Source organism: Heterodontus francisci, chromosome 3 (assembly GCF_036365525.1).
Source record: "Heterodontus francisci isolate sHetFra1 chromosome 3, sHetFra1.hap1, whole genome shotgun sequence".
NCBI lineage: Eukaryota > Metazoa > Chordata > Chondrichthyes > Heterodontiformes > Heterodontidae > Heterodontus > Heterodontus francisci.
Window position 1 is genome coordinate 83,582,385 of NC_090373.1, and position 19,218 is coordinate 83,601,602.

Below are 19,218 nucleotides of genomic sequence, written 5' to 3' on the forward strand. Positions count from 1 at the left end.
TGAGCCTTACGTCAGTGGTAGGGAAACTATTAGAGAGGATTTTTCGGGACAGGATTTACTCCCATTTGGAAACAAATGAACTTATTAGCGAGAGACAGCATGGTTTTGTGAAGGGGAGGTCGTGTCTTACTAATTTGATTGAGTTTTTTGAGGAAGTAACGAAGATGATTGATGAGGGAAGGGCGGTGGATGTTGTCGATATGGACTTTAGTAAAGCCTTTGACAAGGTCCCGCATGGCAGACTGGTGCAAAAGGTGAAGTCACACGGGATCAGAGGTGAGCTGGCAAGATGGATACAGAACTGGCTCGGTCACAGAAGACAGAGGGTAACAGTGGATGGGTGTTTTTCTGAATGGAGGGATGTGACTAGTGGTGTTCCGCAGGGATCAGTGCTGGGACCTTTGCTGTTTGTAGTATAGATAAATGATTTGGAGGAAAATGTAGCTAGTCTGATTAGTAAGTTGGTGGACGACACAAAGGTTGGTGGAGTTGCGGATAATGATGAGGATTGTCAGAGGATACAGCAGGATATAGATCGGTTGGAGACTTGGGCGGAGAAATGGCAGATGGAGTTTAATCCGGGCAAATGTGAGGTAATGCATTTTGGAAGGTCTAATGCAGGTGGGAGGTATACAGTAAATGGCAGAACCTTTAGGAGTATTGACAGGCAGAGAGATCTGGGCGGACAGGTCCACAGGTCACTGAAAGTGGCAACACAGGTGGATAAGTTAGTCAAGAAGGCATTCGGCATGCTTGCCTTCATCGGTCGGGGCATAGAGTATAAAAATTGGCAAGTCATGTTGCAGCTGTACAGAACTTTAGTTAGGCCACACTTAGAATATTGTGTGCAATTCTGGTCGCCACACTACCAGAAGGACATGGAGACTTTGGAGAGGGTACAGAGGAGGTTTACCAGGTTGTTGCCTGGTCTGGAGGGCATTGGCTATGAGGAGAGGTTGGAAAAACTCGGATTGTTTTCACTGGAACGACGGAGGCAGAGGGGCGACATGATAGAGGTTTACAAAGTTATGAGCGGCATGGACAGAGTGGATAGTCAGAAGCTTTTTCCTAGGGTGGAAGAGTCAGTTACTAGGGGACATAGGTTTAAGGTGAGAGGGGCAAAGTTTAGAGGGGATGTGCGAGGCAAGTTTTTTTACACAGAGGGTGGTGAGTGCCTGGAACTTTCTGCCAGGGGAGGTGGTGGAAGCAGATACAATAGCGACGTTTAAGAGACATCTTGACAAATATATGAATAGGAAGGGAATAGAGGGAAATGGGCCCCGGAAGTGCAGAAGGTGTTAGTTTCGGCAGGCATCAAGATCGGCGCAGACTTGGAGGGCCGAATGGCCTGTTCCTGTGCTGTACTGTTCTTTGTTCTTTGCAGGGCAAACCTTCAAAGGCCATGTTTAGTGGCCCATATAGTGTAGGGGAAAAGGTAAATGAGGTAAACTACCTAATTAACACACCTGACAGAAGTAAAAAAACAGACTATATCATATTAACATGCTGAAAAGATACTGGTTGGGACGACTCAGGCAGTAAAATTGATAGAGGAAGAGAAGAGTAGTGACGACAAACTGGACAAGAATAAGAACCCTGAAAACTCTCAAATCGAACCCCCTGCTGCTAAATTGGAAAACACCAAAATGTTGAAGGGATTAGAGACAATGCTGGACTATCTCTCTGAACAACAGACAAAACCTAATCACATTATTAAAGGAGTTCAAGGAAGTCTGCAGGGACAAACTGGGTTGCACACCTTTAACAGTACATCATGTGGAGGTAGGAGAGACCCCATCAATAAAACACAACCCCTATAGACTGAACCCAAATAAGCTAGTTCAGGTCTGCCAGGAAATCCAGTACATGCTGGAAAATTATTTTGTCGAAGCCAATCAGAGTAGCTGGAGCTCTACTATCATATTATTTCCCAAGCCTGATGGTTCAGCCAGGTTGTGTACTGATTACCACAAGGTCAATGCAGTTACAAAAACAGATTCATACCCAATCCTATGTATCAAAGACTGCATAGACCAGGTAGGAAATTCCACCTACATCAGCAAAATAGACTCATTGGAAGGATACTGGAAAGTACCAATGAGCCAGCAGGCAAAGGAAATCTCTGCCTCTGTCACTCCCGATGGCTTATTTCAGTGCAAAGTAATGACCTTTTGTCTGAAAAATGTCCCAGCCGTATTCCAAAGGTTAATGAATCTAAATAACTGTGTTGTTTACCTCGACAACCTGCTACTTTTCAGCAACACCTGGGAAGACTATTTCAATAATTTCTAGGCACTCTTCAAAAGCCTACAGAATGCTCACCTAGTGGCTAACTCAGCAAAAAGTGCATTCACTGAAGCCAAAGGCACCTATTTAGGCCAAACCGTGGGCCAAGGTCGAAAGTTGCCAAGGACAGAAAAGGTTCAGGCCCTGGTAGATTTCCCAATTCCAAAAACCAAAAAGGAAATCATGCGCTTCCTAGGAACGTGCAGGTTCCACTGCAAATTTGTTCCCAACTTCAGCACTTTAGTTGCTCCCCTGTCAGACCTGCGAAAGAAAAATATTGCATAAGTGGTGTGGTCAGAGCCGTGCCAGCTAGCATTCGAAAAGTTGAAGGCAATTCTAATAAACGACCCAGTATTGGCAGTGCCGAATTTCAACAAACCTTTTAAAATGGCCATTTACGCCAGTGATGTCAGGGTAGCCGCCGTCTACTCCGGGATAAAGATTCAGCTTCGGAAAGACCAAGCGGCTATTTCTCAAAAAAACTGAACAGACGTACCAACATAAGAATTAGGAGCAGGAGTAGGTCACTCGGCCACTCGAGCCTGCTCCGCCATTCAATAAATTCACGGCTGAACTGATTACTCCACATTCCCACCTACCCCCGATAACCTTTCACCTTGCTTATCAAGAATTTATCTACCTCTGCCTTAAAAATATTCAAAAACTCTGCTTCCACTGCCTTTTGAGGAAGAGAATTCCAAAGACTCACAACCCTCTGAGAGGAAAAATGCCTCCTCATCTCTGTCTTAAATGGGCAACCCCTTATTTTTAAACAGTGACCCATTGTACTAGATTCTCCCACAACGGGGAACATCCTTTCACATCTATGGAGAGAGAAGCAGAGTTAATGTTTCAGGTCAGTGACCCTTCTTAAGAACTGGCAGATATAAGAAATGTTAAAGATTTTAAGCAAGTAAAGCAGGGGTGGGACAAGAGATAACAAAAGAGAAGGCGTTGATAGGACAGTTCTGAAGAAGGGTCACTAACCTGAAACGTTAACTCTGCTTCTCTCTCCACAGATGCTGCCAGACCTGCTGAGAATTTCCAGCATTGCTCGTTTTTATTTCGGATTTCCAGCATCTGCAGTATTTTGCTTTTATTATCCTTTCACATCTACCCTGTCAAGACCCCTCAGGATCTTATATGTTTCAATCAAGATGCCTCTTACTCTTCTAAATTCCAGCGGATACAAGCTTAGCCTGTCCAATCTTACCTCATAAGACAGCCCGCCCATTCCAGGTATTAGTCTAGTAAACCTTCTCTGAACTGCTTCCAACACATTTACATCCTTCCTTAAATGAGACCAATACTGTACGCAGTACTCCAGATGTGGTCTCACCAAAGCCCTGCATAGCTGAAGCATAACCTCCCTACTTTTGTATTCAATTCCCCTCACGATAAACAATAACATTCTATTAGCTTTTCTAATTACTTGCTGTACCTGCGTACTAACCTTTTGTGATTCATGCACTAGGACACCCAGATCCCTCTGTATCTTAGAGCCCTGCAATCTCTCACCATTTAGATAATATGCTTCTTTTTATTCTTCGTGCCAAAGTGGACAATTTCACATTTTTCCACATTATACTCCATTTGCCAGGTCTTTGCCCACCCACTTAACCTATCTATATCTCTTCATAGCCCCCTTATGTCTTCTTCACAAGTTTCTTTCCTACCTATTTTTGTGTCATCAGCAAATTTAGCAACCATACCTTTGGTCATTTATATAAATTGTAAAAGGTTGAGGCCCCAGAACAGATCCCTATGACACACCACTTGTTACACCTTGCCAACCAGAAAATAACCCACTTATGCCTACTCAGTTTCCTGTTAGTTAGCCAATCTTCAATCCATGCCAATATGTTACCCCCTTTTATTTTCTGCAATAACCTTTGATGTGGCACCCTATCAAATGTCTTCTGGAAATCTAAGTACAATACATCCACCGGTTCCCCTTTATCTACAGCACATGTAACTCCCTCAAAGAACTCCAAATCAACTGGTTAAACACGATTTCCCTTTCACAAAACCATGTTGACTCTGCTTGATTACTTTGAATTTTTCTAAATGCCCTGCTATAACTTCTTTAATAATAGCTTCTAACATTTTTCCTAAGACAGATGTTAAGCTAACTGGCCTGTAGTTTCCTTCTTTCTGTCTCCCTCCCTTTTTGAATAAAGGAGTTACATTCGCTATTTTCCAATCTAACAGAACCTTCCCCAAATCTAGGGAATTTTGGAAAATTAAAACTAACGCACCAACTATCTCACTAGCCACTTCTTTTAACACCCTAGGATGAAGTCCGTCAGGACCCGGGGACTTGCCAGCCCGCAGCTCCAACAATTTGTTCGGTACCGCTTCCCTGGTGATTGTAATTTTCTTGAGTTCCTCTCTCCCTTCCATTTCCTGGCTTACAGCTAATACTGGGATGTTACTTGTATCCTCAATAGTGAAGGCCGATGCAAAATACCTGTTCAATTCATCTGCCATCTCCTTATTATCCATTGTTAATTCCCCAGACTCAGTTTCTATAGGACCAATGCTCACTTTGTTAACTCTTTTCTTTTTTAAAATATTGATAGAAACTCTTACTATCTGTCCTTATATTTCTAGCTAACTTTCTCTTGTACTCTAATTTTACCTTCCTTATCAATCTTTTAGTCATTCTTTGCTGTTTTTAATATTCTGCCCAATCTTCTGACCTGCTGCCCATCTTTGCGCAATTATATGCTTTCTCTTTAAGTTTGATACTATCTTTAACTCGTTAGTTAACCACGGATGGCAAGTCCCACCCTTGGAATTCTTCTTTCTCTTTAAAATGTATCTATTCTGTGCATTCTGAAATATCCACTTAAATTTCTACCACTGCATCTCTATTGACCTATCTCTTAACTTAATTTTCCAGTTCACTTTAGCTAGCTCTGCTTTCATGCCCTCATAATTGCCCTTATTTAAGTTTAAAATACTCGTCTTGGACCCACTCTTCTCTCCCTCAAACGGAATGTAAAATCCAGCATATTATGATCGCTGCTACCTAGGGGCGCCTTAACTATGAAGTCATTAATTAATCCTATCGCGTTGCACAATACCAGGTCTAATATAGCCTGCACCAAAAGAAATACTACACTATAGAAAAGGAAGCATTCGGGCCTTTCTTAGCTCTTCAACATTTTAAAGCCTATGTGAATAACAGATACAGAGATTCCATTTCACACGGACCCTGCTGTAGAATCTTACATCTACATTATACAGCAGTGAACGAGAAGTGACCTACCGCCTTCAACTGAACTTTCAATCAAGAAAGAAATCTACAATCGTCTCAAGCCTGCAGCCATTGAGAACTTGTTTTCCAAGAGAATTCAACAGGTTTATCGTGACCTCCCCCCATGAAGTCTTCTTACTTTTTTTCCCCCAATCGGTCTCTTGTGTGTGTGTCTGTGTGTGCGCGCGCATGCGAGCAAGCGAATGCGTGATAGGATGCGGTTGCAACAATTTTGGGTTCCGGTGTATTGATCAATAAACAACTGACTTTCTGTTTTTTAAACCTACACAAAAACCTGTTGCTGTCTGTTTATTTGAAAAAAAAACACTAAGGGGTTAAACCCTAATAACAAAATACTTGCTGCAGTCAGGTGGGGATTTTAACAGTGGGAACCACCCACATCACATCACATGGCCATAACAAGGGCTATGGGGAAAGAGCATGGGACTAATTGGATAGCTGTTTCAAAGCGCTGGCACAAACAGGATGGGCCAACTCAAGTGCTGTATGACTCTATGGTAAGAACAAATCAAACTGTCAGCCGAAAAAGGGAGTTTCAGCAATTAGGAGTTAGATTGAAGAACAGGATTTTCAGCATAATAATCTCACGATTATTCCTGGTGCCACATGGAAGTGAGTCAGGGGTAGAAACATAAGGGAGGAAAATGTAGGCTACAGAAATGGTGTAGAAGGGAAGGGTTCAGGTTCCTGAGGCATTAGAATAGATGGGGCCTGAACAGGATGAACAGACTAAAGCTAAGCAAGGCTGCAACCACCACGCTTGCTGGAAAAGCAATTAGTGCTGCAGCAGTGGGAGGGTTTAAATTAATATGGCAGGGGAAAGGGCAAGAAAAAAATGAACAAACAGAAAGGAAACCAAAAGGGCACAGTGTGTAGTAAAGGAAAAGGAGAAAAGAACAGATCAGATGGAGGACGAATTAAAAACAGTAGACTGCAGAACACAGAAACAGATTTTAACTATTATTGTGAATAAAGATAACATAATAACACTACCATAATCATGGGCCTGGATTTTCCTTGACCCATTGGAAACATGATAGGTCAGGTCCTCTCCCGCCTATGTGATTTCATTGACACTCAGATGCATTTCTTAGGCTAGGAGGAAGGGGTGTAATTTAATAAGCAAGATGGGTAAGGCCGGGAACCCAACTGCTGAATAGACATCAGCGACTGGGGGGGAGAGAAACACAGCTCATAGAGCTAGGCTGTAACCAACTGAGCACAGAGAGAGAGAGAAAGAGCACAGTAAGAGGAGAATAGCAGAAAGAGGACCAGACCCTCAACCGCATATTGCACTCCCATCCTTCCAATGTTCCTTATTCCACATTCTGAAAGCAAGAACTGGCGTCTGAGTGAAAAGTGAAGCAATTACCACACGGATTGCACCTGAAAGCATGAGCACAATGGAATATTTACAGGCACCTTGGTGATATTCAATTTTGTACTAATCCCTAGGTTTCAATCTTCATGTTTTTCACAAAGGTAAACGTCATCCACAATCATTGGCAATGAAGTGCTGTGGGTCGCAGTAGGAAAACCATCAGGCTCTTTCATAGGCGAATGAAGGAAGCTTTACAACTTTCCAGCAAACGGGCCAGGGAGGCAATAAGGGAGGCCGAGGTTGGAGGGAAGCTGTCAGATTCAGGTTGATAATGAGATTGCTAGCCTATAATACTGCAAGTGCCTCCATCTTCAGACAGTCTGATTGATTGAACAGCTGACTATCATTCTAAGGTAAGAGTACACTCTCCTGAAATGAGTGGCCTTTATGTAACTCATAGATATTGGCCTTTTACAGAAAGCAGGATCTGATAAGCAGCCTGGCAGCTCCACAGTGCTATTCTCACACCTGATTCACCAACTTTATCATGTACTTTCCCAATTCAAGCACTAACCCAGATACACTCGCTCAGTGCGTGTGACCGATTCAGAGAGTAAATCCTAAAATGAAAATGAGCAGGAGGAACTGGAAAAGATGGTGAGGAACCAGATGTTTGAAGGAAAAGGGAATAAAGGGATACAGGAAGAGGATGGGCACATTGGTTTAGGACTATTGCCTGTGTGGAGGATAAAGGCTAACATGGACTGACTGGGCCGAACTGTGCTGTAACTTCTGTGTAATTCTATGTGTTCTTTGAAGAGTCAGGCACAAGTTTCCCAGAGCTGCAACATGCATCATTTTCTGGGTCTATTGCATAACTACTAATGTTAAATCCAATATATTGTAAAACACAAGAGTTTGGTGATGTGGGAAAGCCGCTACCATATCAAGTCGCCTTTTCATATTGAACAGTAAAATATCAGATTGCAATCATTGAGACACAAAATAATATGAACAAAACTTCAGCAAATTTAGAGCCTCAGTCTAACATCTCATCTGAAGGTCAGCTTTCCAATGATGCAGCACTTCCTCAGTACTACAGAGGAGAATCAGCCAAGTTTATGGACTCAACTCCTCAATATACAAAGCCCCACCTTCTGATTCAAAGACAAAAGCAGCAGACACATAAAAAAAAACCAGAATTAAATATTAGTATATTGTTATGGCCTGATGACGAAGCGTCGAAGGGCTTCCTTCTTTTCCCTCTCCTTGTTAGACCGCAACATGTTTAATTCTTTCTTAAAGTGGGTGTACTGGCCAATTCAGTAGATGTTTGATTATTTACTTGCTATGATCATAACAAGAACCAGTCGGACAGGTTTTCTTGAGTTAACAAAGAAAGAGGTTAACTTTATTGCACCTAAACCGAACTAATAAAATAATACACAACGTGCCAACTTTCACTCTCTCACACACACACCCTTTAGAGATTTACACAAACACAAACAGGTTACAGAGAGGGGAAAGGTAGATTGGTTGAGGTAGAGTCCGTAGAAAAAGGTATCCAGTCTGTGGAGTTTGGCGATTCGGTTAGCTTCTAGCTGAATTCAATGGCCCTGAGGCCTTCAGCTTGAAGAGGTAGATGACTGGTTCAGTGAGTTTCTTGGAGATAGCGACACAGACGGTTTTCTCCAACGGGGTTTCTGATTGTAGCCGAAATATGCAAAGGTGGTCAGTCAAGAGGCAGTATTTGAAAGCTTTCAAGCTGAAATGGAGAGGGGGTGGGGGAGAGAGAGACAGAAAGAGAGTGGGGGGGGGGGGGGAAAGAGAGCGAGAGAGAGAGAGGGCCCCTACATAGGGTCTGCTCATGTCAGAGTCCAGTTGCTTCTCCTCTGCTGCAGAGAAAAACACCAGCTTTAAACCAGAGATGGGGAGGGGCTTGTCACATGACAGTCACTCAATGATTTAAACATAGCAATTAGCAGTATTTCCCAGAACCGCAATAGGGTTCCCCTTGTCCTCACTTTCCACCCCACCACCCTCCCTATCCAAAGGATCATCCTCCACCATTTCCGGCACCTCCAGCAAGATGCCACCACCAAACACATATTCCCCTCCCCTCCCCGTCACCATTCCTAAGGGATTGTTCCCTCCGTGACACCCTGGTCCACTCCTCCATCACCCCCAACACCTCCTCCCCTTCCCACGACACCTTTCCATGCAATCGCAGGAGGTGCATTACCTCCCCCTTTAGCTCCTCGCTCCTCACCATCCAAGGCCCCAAACACTCCTTCCAGGTGAAGCAGCGATTTACCTGTACTTCTTTCAATTCAGTATACTGTATTCGCTGCTCACAATGCGGTCTCCTCTACACTGAAGGACCAAACGCAGATTGGGTGACCGCTTTATCGAACATCTCTGCTCAGTCCAAAAGCATGACCCCAATTCCGGTTGCTTGCCATTTCAACACATCACCCTCCCACCCATGCTCTCATGCCCACATTTCTGTCCTTGACCTGTGCAGTGTTCCAGTGAACCTCAATGCAAGCTCGAGGAGCAGCAGCTGATATTTTGATTAGGCACTCTCCAGCCTCGCAGACGCAACCTTGAGTTCAACAATTTCAGAGCATGACTGGCCTTTTTTTATATTTTTCTTTTTTTTTCTTTCTTAACCATGTGCCTGTTTTTTCATGCAGAGTTGCTCATTACTCTGCCATTAACACTCTCTCTAGACTAATGCTTTGTCTTTCACCACAAACATTAACACGCTCTTTGCCTTTGTCCCATGACAGCTTTGTTATTTAATCTCTCCTGCCTTCTGCCCTATCACACACCTAGCCTTTTGTTCTCTTCCCCACCAACCCTGCCCTTTCACTTGCTAAAAACCTAATTCTTCTCTAACCTTTGTCAGTTCTGATGAAAGGTCATGGACCTGAAACATTAACTCTGCTTCTCTCTCCACAGTTGCTGCCTGACCTGAGTATTTCCAGCACTTCTGTTTTTATAGCAGTATTTCTCTGCATGCCGAAAGAATGGGTAGTTCCTTTAAACTTCCTAGGTCTTCGTTCTTGCTGGGAAATGCAGACATTTTGTCCCCCTCTTCACAATCATTGCAGTGTGGGATACAGTGTTGCAAATTAGGTCGCAAACTTAAGCTAAAAGGAGGACTTTGCTGGCAGCTTGTCTTTTAGAAATGTCTTTTAAAAAAATTAATTAATTAAGATCTCCAGTCAGTGGATTAAAAGAAATTATTATTCAAAAATGCACATTGGTGTACAATATAGTTAATCGGTTTGTAAAGTTGTTAATTAATGAAAAGCAAAATCCTGAATTACAACCAGATTCAATGGCATTGTGCTGGTGACTCAAAGCAAAACCTTGAACCTCACATATTGTGAAATCCTTTGCAGCCACACATTTCAGCTGAAATGATTGCTCCTCTGATTCTGAATTACTACTTACTTCTCCCTTCACCACTACACTATCACCAGAAGCCAATTCTTCAGCCAAATGTATGTATTCAATAGAATTCTCATTTTCTTGCTCGTTCCATTTGAGTCAAATCAAAATTCTGTCCATCAGCCCTCCCCAAACTCCCTGCTCAGCATCCACCTCGATCTCATAAAGACATCGAACATACGGGGGTTAATTTTAACCTTGAGGAAGTTTCAGGCAGGTGGGGGCTAGGATGAGTGCAAAACATACTTAATGGCTTAAGTTACAGCCCAGGGTATTGAAACTCCCTCATTTAAATATTGCTCATTAACTCTCCACCGATAACTGGTGGGAAAGGGGTGCAGAGCAGCTGCTGGCAACAACAACCTATCGCGCCTTTAACATATTGAAATATCCCAAGGCACTTACAGCAGCATCATAAAACTAAGTACTACACTGAGCCACATATGGAGATATTAAGTCCAATGCTGTTAACAAATCATCCTTTTTATGGGACTTGGCGACAGTATACTTAAATGCACTGTTAAAATACCATATTACAGCAGCAGGAGCACATTACAAATTGAGATCTGTGGTGAGCTGGGAGGTAACAAAGCTAACAAGAATAAAATAACATTCCTATTGAACTCCCTGCCTGGGATTTTACCCAGCGACGGGGGCCACAACCCCCAGCAAAAGTGCTGCTGAGAACGTCGTGTCGCGCCTTCTGTGGGAGGCCTGACGAATCAAGTGCCAATTAGACATTTAACTGGACAGTGGCACACCTTCCACAGGATCAAGGACCCCAGCGATGGAAGTCCCACCTTCTGAAAGCTGCCAGCCAATCAGACGCCAATTCTTTAACTGAGCAGCGCCACCGCGAAGGTGGTGGCAGCTGCCAGTGGAGCACCCAGCCAAGTGGAGCGGCACTGGATGCAGGCCACTGGTAGGTCAGGGTGGGACTGATCTCCAGGGTTGGGGGTAGCAGTGGAGGGGTGTGTAGGAAATAAGCAGAAAAGGCTCTCATCAGCAGCTCTACCCTCCTCTCTTCCCCCACCCCACCCCCCACCTTCCCAATGCCAGGTCTATCAGGCACTGTGCTTTTTAATGAGGGTCCCCACCTCCCCTCCGGAGCTGGTAAGCAACCCGCACGCATTTTCCTTGCTGTGCTTCCCATGTGGCAATTGACCTGCCTGCTGCTGGGCTAATGTGGCAGCAGGATAAGCAACTTATTTGGGCATTAATTGCGCACTTAAGGGTCTCAATTGGCAGCAGGGTGGGAAGGCTGTTCACAGGCCTTCCTATCCCACACTTAACTTAGGTGGAGGCGGGAAGGTGGCAGGGTCCCCCCATTGCCACCATCCCACCTGATTACATACTCACCTCCAAATCTGCCGTGAGGGACTGCATAAAATATCCCCCCCATGTTGAGGGTGTCTCTCAAACATATACACAATGTCATCACAACGTGTACTGCAACTTTTAGAATCATGAATTTAATAATTTTACTTCACCAACTCTAGCAGTCCCTCAATGAACACAACTCTCTCTCCCCTGAAATAGGCCAAACTAGCACTGCACATGCTGGAGTAATTACTGAAATCTCTCCAGTTCTTACATTTTAATTGGCTTTTTCAAAACAAAAATGTTATTTGACTTGGCTTTGAGATGATGGTTACCATAAAATGATTTCTTCATAAACTAAAACCAAATGCTCCAAGGCATAAAATAAAACCTTTTTAATCTGTTTCCATTACTGCCCCACCATATTTTAGACTAGTATCCATATTTGCAACTACATGCTGGCATATCAACTGAGACATTTGTTAATCACAATGATCTTTAAGCAGTGAGAAGTCTGTTACACTATGTTTTCCTTGTAACTGATAGGACAAAAACAGCTGACTATAGGATTATCATGTTGGCAGGGAATAACCAATATTATTTTACTGCCCTTGTAATTATTTCCGCAGTCTAAGAACCTTTACTCCAGTCTGGAGTGTCAACAAGATTTGTGTAACATTTGCTTCACCTGAACAATCCTCACATACATCAACACGTAATAATGTTTGAGATAACATTACTTGGCATCTCAACCTTCAGAATGTGGGCAATATGAAATTCAAAACAGTGACTGGGTTTGCTTGATTTTCAAGCTCTGCAAATAGTCAAAGAGTCTTTATAATAAAGAAATATTACACTACATATTTTTGTGGAGACTTATGTCGCAGGCCTTTTCTGCCATTTTAGCCACTTTTGTAGGTTATTATGCAATTCTAACAATACACTGGACCAAATACTTTCTCCTTATGAAAAGAAAAAGTCCAGACATCAAAACAACTTATATTTAACCTAAGACTTCCCAGCATCAAATCTGGTATAATTTTATCTGAACACTAAAACAATTTAACAGTACAGTTTTTGTACTTACCTAGTAGCAGCCAGCTTTGGAGAATTCATTATCTGCCAGATAATATCACAATACTTGTACAGCTCACTGAAATACATGGAAAACTAAAAATGTCAACAACACAAACATTTTATTTTTAAAAAAAGAGCTTAATTGTTACAGGTGGAGAAAGTTAAAGGAAAAATTAGTTTTGTTGACAATGCTGAAAATACACAGCAGTTTAGTCAGTTTTTAATGGAAAAAACAATATGTTAATGTGCTGGGTATGGATCCTTCATCAGTACTGAAAAATAGGAGGTGGACATGGATATTAATAAAATCAGAAATAGGGATGGCATATAAATAAAGCAGACAAACTAAACAGGAATCAAGAATAGATTGATAGAATGGATCTCACCGTCAAGTCGTGGACAGAAGCACACAAGATTAAAAAAAACAATTGCGACTTGCACCCAAAGCAAATGCAAAGTCAGCAGAAAATAGCTGTGTGCACTGCTTTGCGTCAAATTCGGCTTCAGGCCACATTTGAAAGCTGTGGGTACCAAATAGGTGCCCCAGTGTAGCTTGCTGGTTGGGAATGGTGAGAAATTGGTCGATAGGGTAGGCCATCCTGGTGGTGGGGTCAGTTACACAAGGGAGGGCTCAGAATATGCTGAAAGCAGGCCAGAGATCATTTGTCACCCCAAAAGTATGTTTTTTGTAAGGTCTCCAACAGCCCCTTTAAGGAAGTCTAGTTAGGTTGCTCAATGCCTACTGTACCTGGGAGGAGTGTGCATTGCACAAGTTCTGCCCATTTAAATCTGCATTTTGTAATGGTGGTCCTACAATTGGCGTAGGATTCCAATTTGATTATTTAAGCAGCCTTATACCTGCTTCAGGTGGTTGCACTGCTTTCCCATTTACAAGTCTGCCTGATGGCATCAAATGGGAATCCAAGGTAACCCTCTTGCCCCATTTTCAATTGATCACCCATATTTCAAGAAAAAAATGGGTGTCCATGAGCTGAATTTCCTCTCCACAAGTTGTGTCCACAACGTACCCCTAGAGTTTTCACATTTTCCCAGGTCTCCCACTTTCGCAGCTCTTTATGCACTATTTGTCTTTGAATGTCTTGGTGCTTCCATCCATTCTTGGACTGCGATGATCTGTTACATCATTCCACTCATCATTCATCTATGGGCATGTCAGATTGCTTTTGTATACATATTATCCTCTTCTCTTTTTCTGATTGTATTAATATACCTGTCTGACTCTTTATTTTCAAATTTGAAGAAGAGTTGGCACCCAACATATTAAACTTGTTGATTCTCTCCACACAGGCTGTGTTTTCCTAGTACTTTCCACATTTGTTTCAGCTTTTGCACTTGCTAGGCTGTTGGTGCTGTGGAACCCTGCCCATTAAAAGAAAAGAAAGCAATAACTTGCATTTATACAGGGTCATTCACAATTCAGAACATCCCAAAGTGCTTTACAGCCAATGAAGTACTTTGGAAGTGTAGGAAATGCACATGCCAATTCGCACACAGCAAGGTCACACAAATAGCAATGAGATAATGACCAGATATTGGCCCAGGAATTGCAGTTGTAAACAGGGCAAAACTATAAGTTCTCGCCATCATTACTGTGTAAAACTACAGCAACTTCTGGTGTCTGCATTGGCGCAGTTAAATGCTGAAATCTGGAAGTTGCTGTCAGTGATTACCCAGTAGAGTAATCCACAGGGTGCGCTGTTGCAGTCTTTGCCGATGCAATTAACACAGAATCAGTGATTTGACACAAACTTCAATTTCTCTGCACACTATTCTCACCTTAAAAACCATTGAAATGTTAAGCCTTGATGAATGAAATGTAGCTAAGTTTTTAATAGCGTACTAAAGTCCCTTGATACAGAGATCGATAAACGCATGGGGAAAGCAGCTATCACCTTTGGCCGACTTGCGAAACACGCATGGGATAACACCAAGCTGACCCTTAGGACCATGCTGATGGTTTATAGGGCCTGTGTTTTCAGCATCTTGCTGTATGGCTGTGAAACATGGGCGACTTACAGCCACCAGGAAAAAGAGCTCAATAATTTCCACCTTCTCTGTCTGCGGCACATTATGAGTTTATCCTGGCAGGACAAAATCACAAATGCGGCAGTCCTTTCAAAGGCAAAGGCAGAGCTCCCATGTATGTTGGCACTAATCAAACAGAAGTGGCTTTGGTGGATAGGACATGTCCGCAGGATGAAAGATGGTCACATATCCAAGGATCGTCTGTATGGTGAGGTAGCCGGGACCAGACAACCAGTGGGGTTCACAAAGTTCCGTTTTGAGGATGCTTGCAAGCATGACATGAAGACCCTAAATGTCAACTATTGCACCAGGGAGTCACTAACTGGTGAAAGAGGGTAATGGCGACACATTCTGTGGACTGGTGTGCACGACCATGACGACCAGTGGCTACAGCAGCTTGGCAACAGGCGCCAAAGTGAAAAAACAACTCTCAGCGTCACTTGGCAGTTTCACATGTGGTAGTTTTGGCAGAACCTGCCTCTCAAGGATTGGCCTTCACAGCTATCAACAAAGGTGCACCAAGAGAAGGCACCCCACCTAAATGGATTGTTTGCTGTATATCCATCATCTTTTGTAGATGGAAGGATGTTAACCAAGTTATAATTACTGCTGAACAACCTCTCAGGCCCCAAAATCTAATTTTATATGTGTGGAGTATCATTCCCTACATTCCATGACAAAAATATCCATGATTTTTAAAATAATGCAAAAAAGACTAGCATAGGAGAATTACTGTATAGAAGGCATCTACTGAATTAAGCAATGGATTTTATTTGCACTCATCAGTACAATAAATAAAAGTAGTGAATACTGAATGTAACAAAATCCCCAAAATTGGTACTTTGCCCAAATTCCTACTTGGTACAAGTGGTGAAACTAAATACTCCAAAAATTCTTGCCTTGTGCAAGTATTTATATGGTTCACTCTTTTCAGCCTTGGCGATGCCCTGCACCATGAACCTTGAACCTTATCCTTGGCTTCTTGATAAAAACAAACTTTTTCAAAAAAAATCCTGTTTGAAACACTCTGCTAATTGTTAGCCCATTGTACAAACTGAGTACAAAGGCAAGAAAATGAGCTTCCAGATGCACATCAGGAAGCACTGTAGTAAACAATGAGTGCGTCAGAACTTAATCATAAAATAAATCAACTACAGTAAAATCATTTGGTCCATCGCACTGTGGGTGAAAATTGCAATACAATGCTGCCTGACCTTTCTTAAAATAATCAAGTTGCAATGGAAAAATAGGCAGCATCCATGGAGAGTTCAACAACTTAATTATCCTATCTTCACTTTTGCTCAATGTAACGGATGGTGTTATTTAAGACTGGTAAATTAGCATGGTAATACAAATTTAATTACTTCTATTCAAAGTTGTCCTGACCTCAAGCTTCATGTGTCTATTTGAACGCTATGTCCTATTTTAGGTCGTGGAAATCACACAGACAGAGAGCTATAATGATTTGCTTTTGTCCTGTGCACTGAACAACTGTTGTGAAGACCATCAGTAACAACAATGGAGTGAATCAAAACAGATCCGAGAGAGATCTGGGATGCTGCACTGGAATAAAAGACTTGCAGGACTAATGCACAGGTTGTACCCTAAACACAACATAAAAATCCCGGGCAAGTGGTGGGCGCAGCAGCGGAATGGGGTGCAAAAACAACTAGATTCTCCAATTGCACATTATGTTCAATCCTCAATTGTATAATATAGCCAAAGTAATAACTGTTAAAATTATGACAAATCAGAGACTACAAAGCGAGCATTAAGTGAAATATTCCAACTTGTAAATACCTTCCCCCTGCCCCCAACATCCTCCACTGCAAGAGAGCTTCAAATCACAAAATAGTTTCTAAGGGTCATGGCAATACTATATAGTCCTACATGTATTTGTGGTTTAGACAAGTTTCTGTTATAACATTAGTGTACTGATTTTTTGGGTGGATTTTGAGATAGGAGTCATTTCTGCTGGATTTCCATCCTATAATGAGTTCTCACAGCACCCAACATACTCTGGGATCTTTCATGTGCTTGCCAAAGCTGCTGTAGTTCATTCCCATATAGTACAACCAACAAAAAGAACACTGGATTCCCCAGTCTTGTAACTTGTGTTCCAGGTCTCACAGTTCCAAAGCCATGGCCAACCTTATCCCCAGTCTCTGCTGGAAATGTGGCACATACTCACCCACTTCCTACTACTCTATGAATCAGCCAGTGCAATCACTGGCATTACCTAATCCTGCCTGATGGAAGTATCTGAGCTGGTGCTTGGAAGTGGGAAAGTAAGTGACGTAGGGGAAAATCAGCAGAGGAAGTCTTGCACGGCCTTATCCTCGAGCACTGTTTCTTTCACATCATTGTCATCACTCTTATCATCATAATTCATGAGCAAGAGTTTCTTGCCTCCTGCTCCTCATCTTCCTCCTCTTCCATAACCACCCTCTACCCACCCACCCCAACTGATATAGTGCATCAGAAGGAAAGGAGGTCATGAGCTAATCCAGCCAATTACCACCATATCAGTCTACTCCCGATCACCAGCAAAGTGATGGAAGGGGTCGTCGACAGTGCTATCAAGCAGCACTTACTCAGCAACACTTACTCAGTTTGGGTTCTGCCAGGGCCACTCAGTTCCTGACCTCATTATAGCCTTGGTCCAAACATGGATACAAGAGCTGAACTCAAGAGGTGAGGTGAGAGTGACTGCCCTTGGCATCAAAGCAGCATTTGACTGAGTATGGCATCAAGAAGCCCAAGCAAAACTGGAGTCAAGGGGAATCAGGAAAACTCTCCACTGATTGGAGTCATACCTAGCGCTAAGGAAGATGGTTGTGGCCAGTCATCTTAGTTCCAGGACACTGCTGCAAGAGTTCCTCACGTTAGTGTCCTAGGCCCAACCATCTTCAGCTGCTTCATCAATGACCTTCCCTCCATCATAAGCTCAGAAATGGGGAATTTTGCTGGTGATTGTATGAAGTTCAGTACCATCCGCAACTCCTCAGATACTAAAGCAGCCCATGTCCATATGCAGCAAGATCTGGACAACATTCAGGTTTGGGCTGATAAGTGGCAAGTAACATTCACGCCACAAAGCGCCAGGCAATTACCATCTCCAACAAGACAGAATCTAACCATCTCCCCTTGACATTCAACAGCATTACCATCGCCGAAACCCCCACTTTCAACATCCTGGGGATTACCATTGACCAGAAACGGAACTGGAGTACCCATATAAATACCATGGCTACAAGAGCAGGTCAGAGGCTGGGAACTTTGTGGTGAGTAACTCAACTTCTGTCTCCCCAAACCCTGCCACCATCTACAAGGCACAAGTCAGGAGTGTGATGGAATTCTCTCGACTTGCCTGGATGAGTGCAGCTCCAGAAACACTCAGGAAGCTCAACACCAGAACAATGCAGCCCACTTGATTGGTACCCCATCCACCACCTTCAACACCGACGCACAGTGGTAGCAGTGTGTACCATCTACAAGATGCACTGCAGCAATTCACCAAGGCTCCTTAGACAACGCCTTCCAAACCCATGACCTCTACCACCTAGAAGGACAAGAGCAGCAGATGCATGGGAACACCACCACCTGCAAGTTCCCTCCAAGCCACACACCACCCTGACTTGGAAATATATCACCTTTTCTTCACTGTTGCTGGATCAAAATGCTGGAACTTCCTAACAGCACTGTGAGTATACCTACCCCACACGGACTGCAGCAGTTCAAGAAAGCGGCTCACCACCACCATCTCAAGGGCAATAGGGATGGGCAACAAATGCTGGCCTTGCCAGCAACGCCCAGATCCCAAGAAAGAATTTTTAAAAAAGCTAAGAATGCTGAGTATAACCTCTTAAAACTCAGGTGACACAGATGGTTTGAAAGCCTCTGGATCTCTATTGCTTCACGGAATGCCATAGGAACTGTGTCGGTGTACACCCACTAACCAGCTGCATGCATTGTAGTATCAATCTTGCCATCTGCCACAGGTGGATGCAGTGACTCACCAGCAGCTCCAAGGCCTAGTCTTCATGGAGGGTGGGTGGAGCATAATCAACTCTATGCTGTCCAGGTGTGGAGGCATTGTGCATAGGTTTATCTAATTTTGAAGCCCCTCCCCTCATCCCTCAGGAGCTGCCCTACCGAACACTCGATGTGCTAACCACACAATCGACAGAAGCAGACTTGACATGACAAACTATCTGAATTTTCATCATTCTGCTAAAAAATATGCTGAGTTTGCATAATATGATCAGACTGTTACATCAACTGGAAATTGACCTGCCTTGTTCTGTCCCCACCTAAACGGGGTGTTTTTGGAAAGGTTCCCGCTGCCAAGCATACTCCACTAGTGATTAGCACTGCAACAGATGCTATGACTTTTTAAAACATTAACTTTAACTTTATTAAAAAC

General features: G+C 43.1%; 1 protein-coding gene across 8 annotated transcripts in view; it reads right to left on the reverse strand.

Moving 5' to 3' along the window:
- The window catches only part of asxl2 (ASXL transcriptional regulator 2), a 444,313-nt gene that overhangs the window by 350,606 nt on the left and 74,489 nt on the right, over positions 1–19,218 (reverse strand). For 4 of the 8 annotated variants that reach the window (XM_068024020.1, XM_068024011.1, XM_068024055.1 and 1 more), the window contains one exon: positions 12,757–12,822. The exons of the other annotated variants lie outside the window; for them this stretch is intronic. In XM_068024020.1, coding sequence (XP_067880121.1) covers positions 12,757–12,822 — 66 coding nt within the window. Of the gene's footprint in view, positions 1–12,756; positions 12,823–19,218 lie in introns of those variants that run through there. 8 annotated transcript variants of the gene reach the window in all.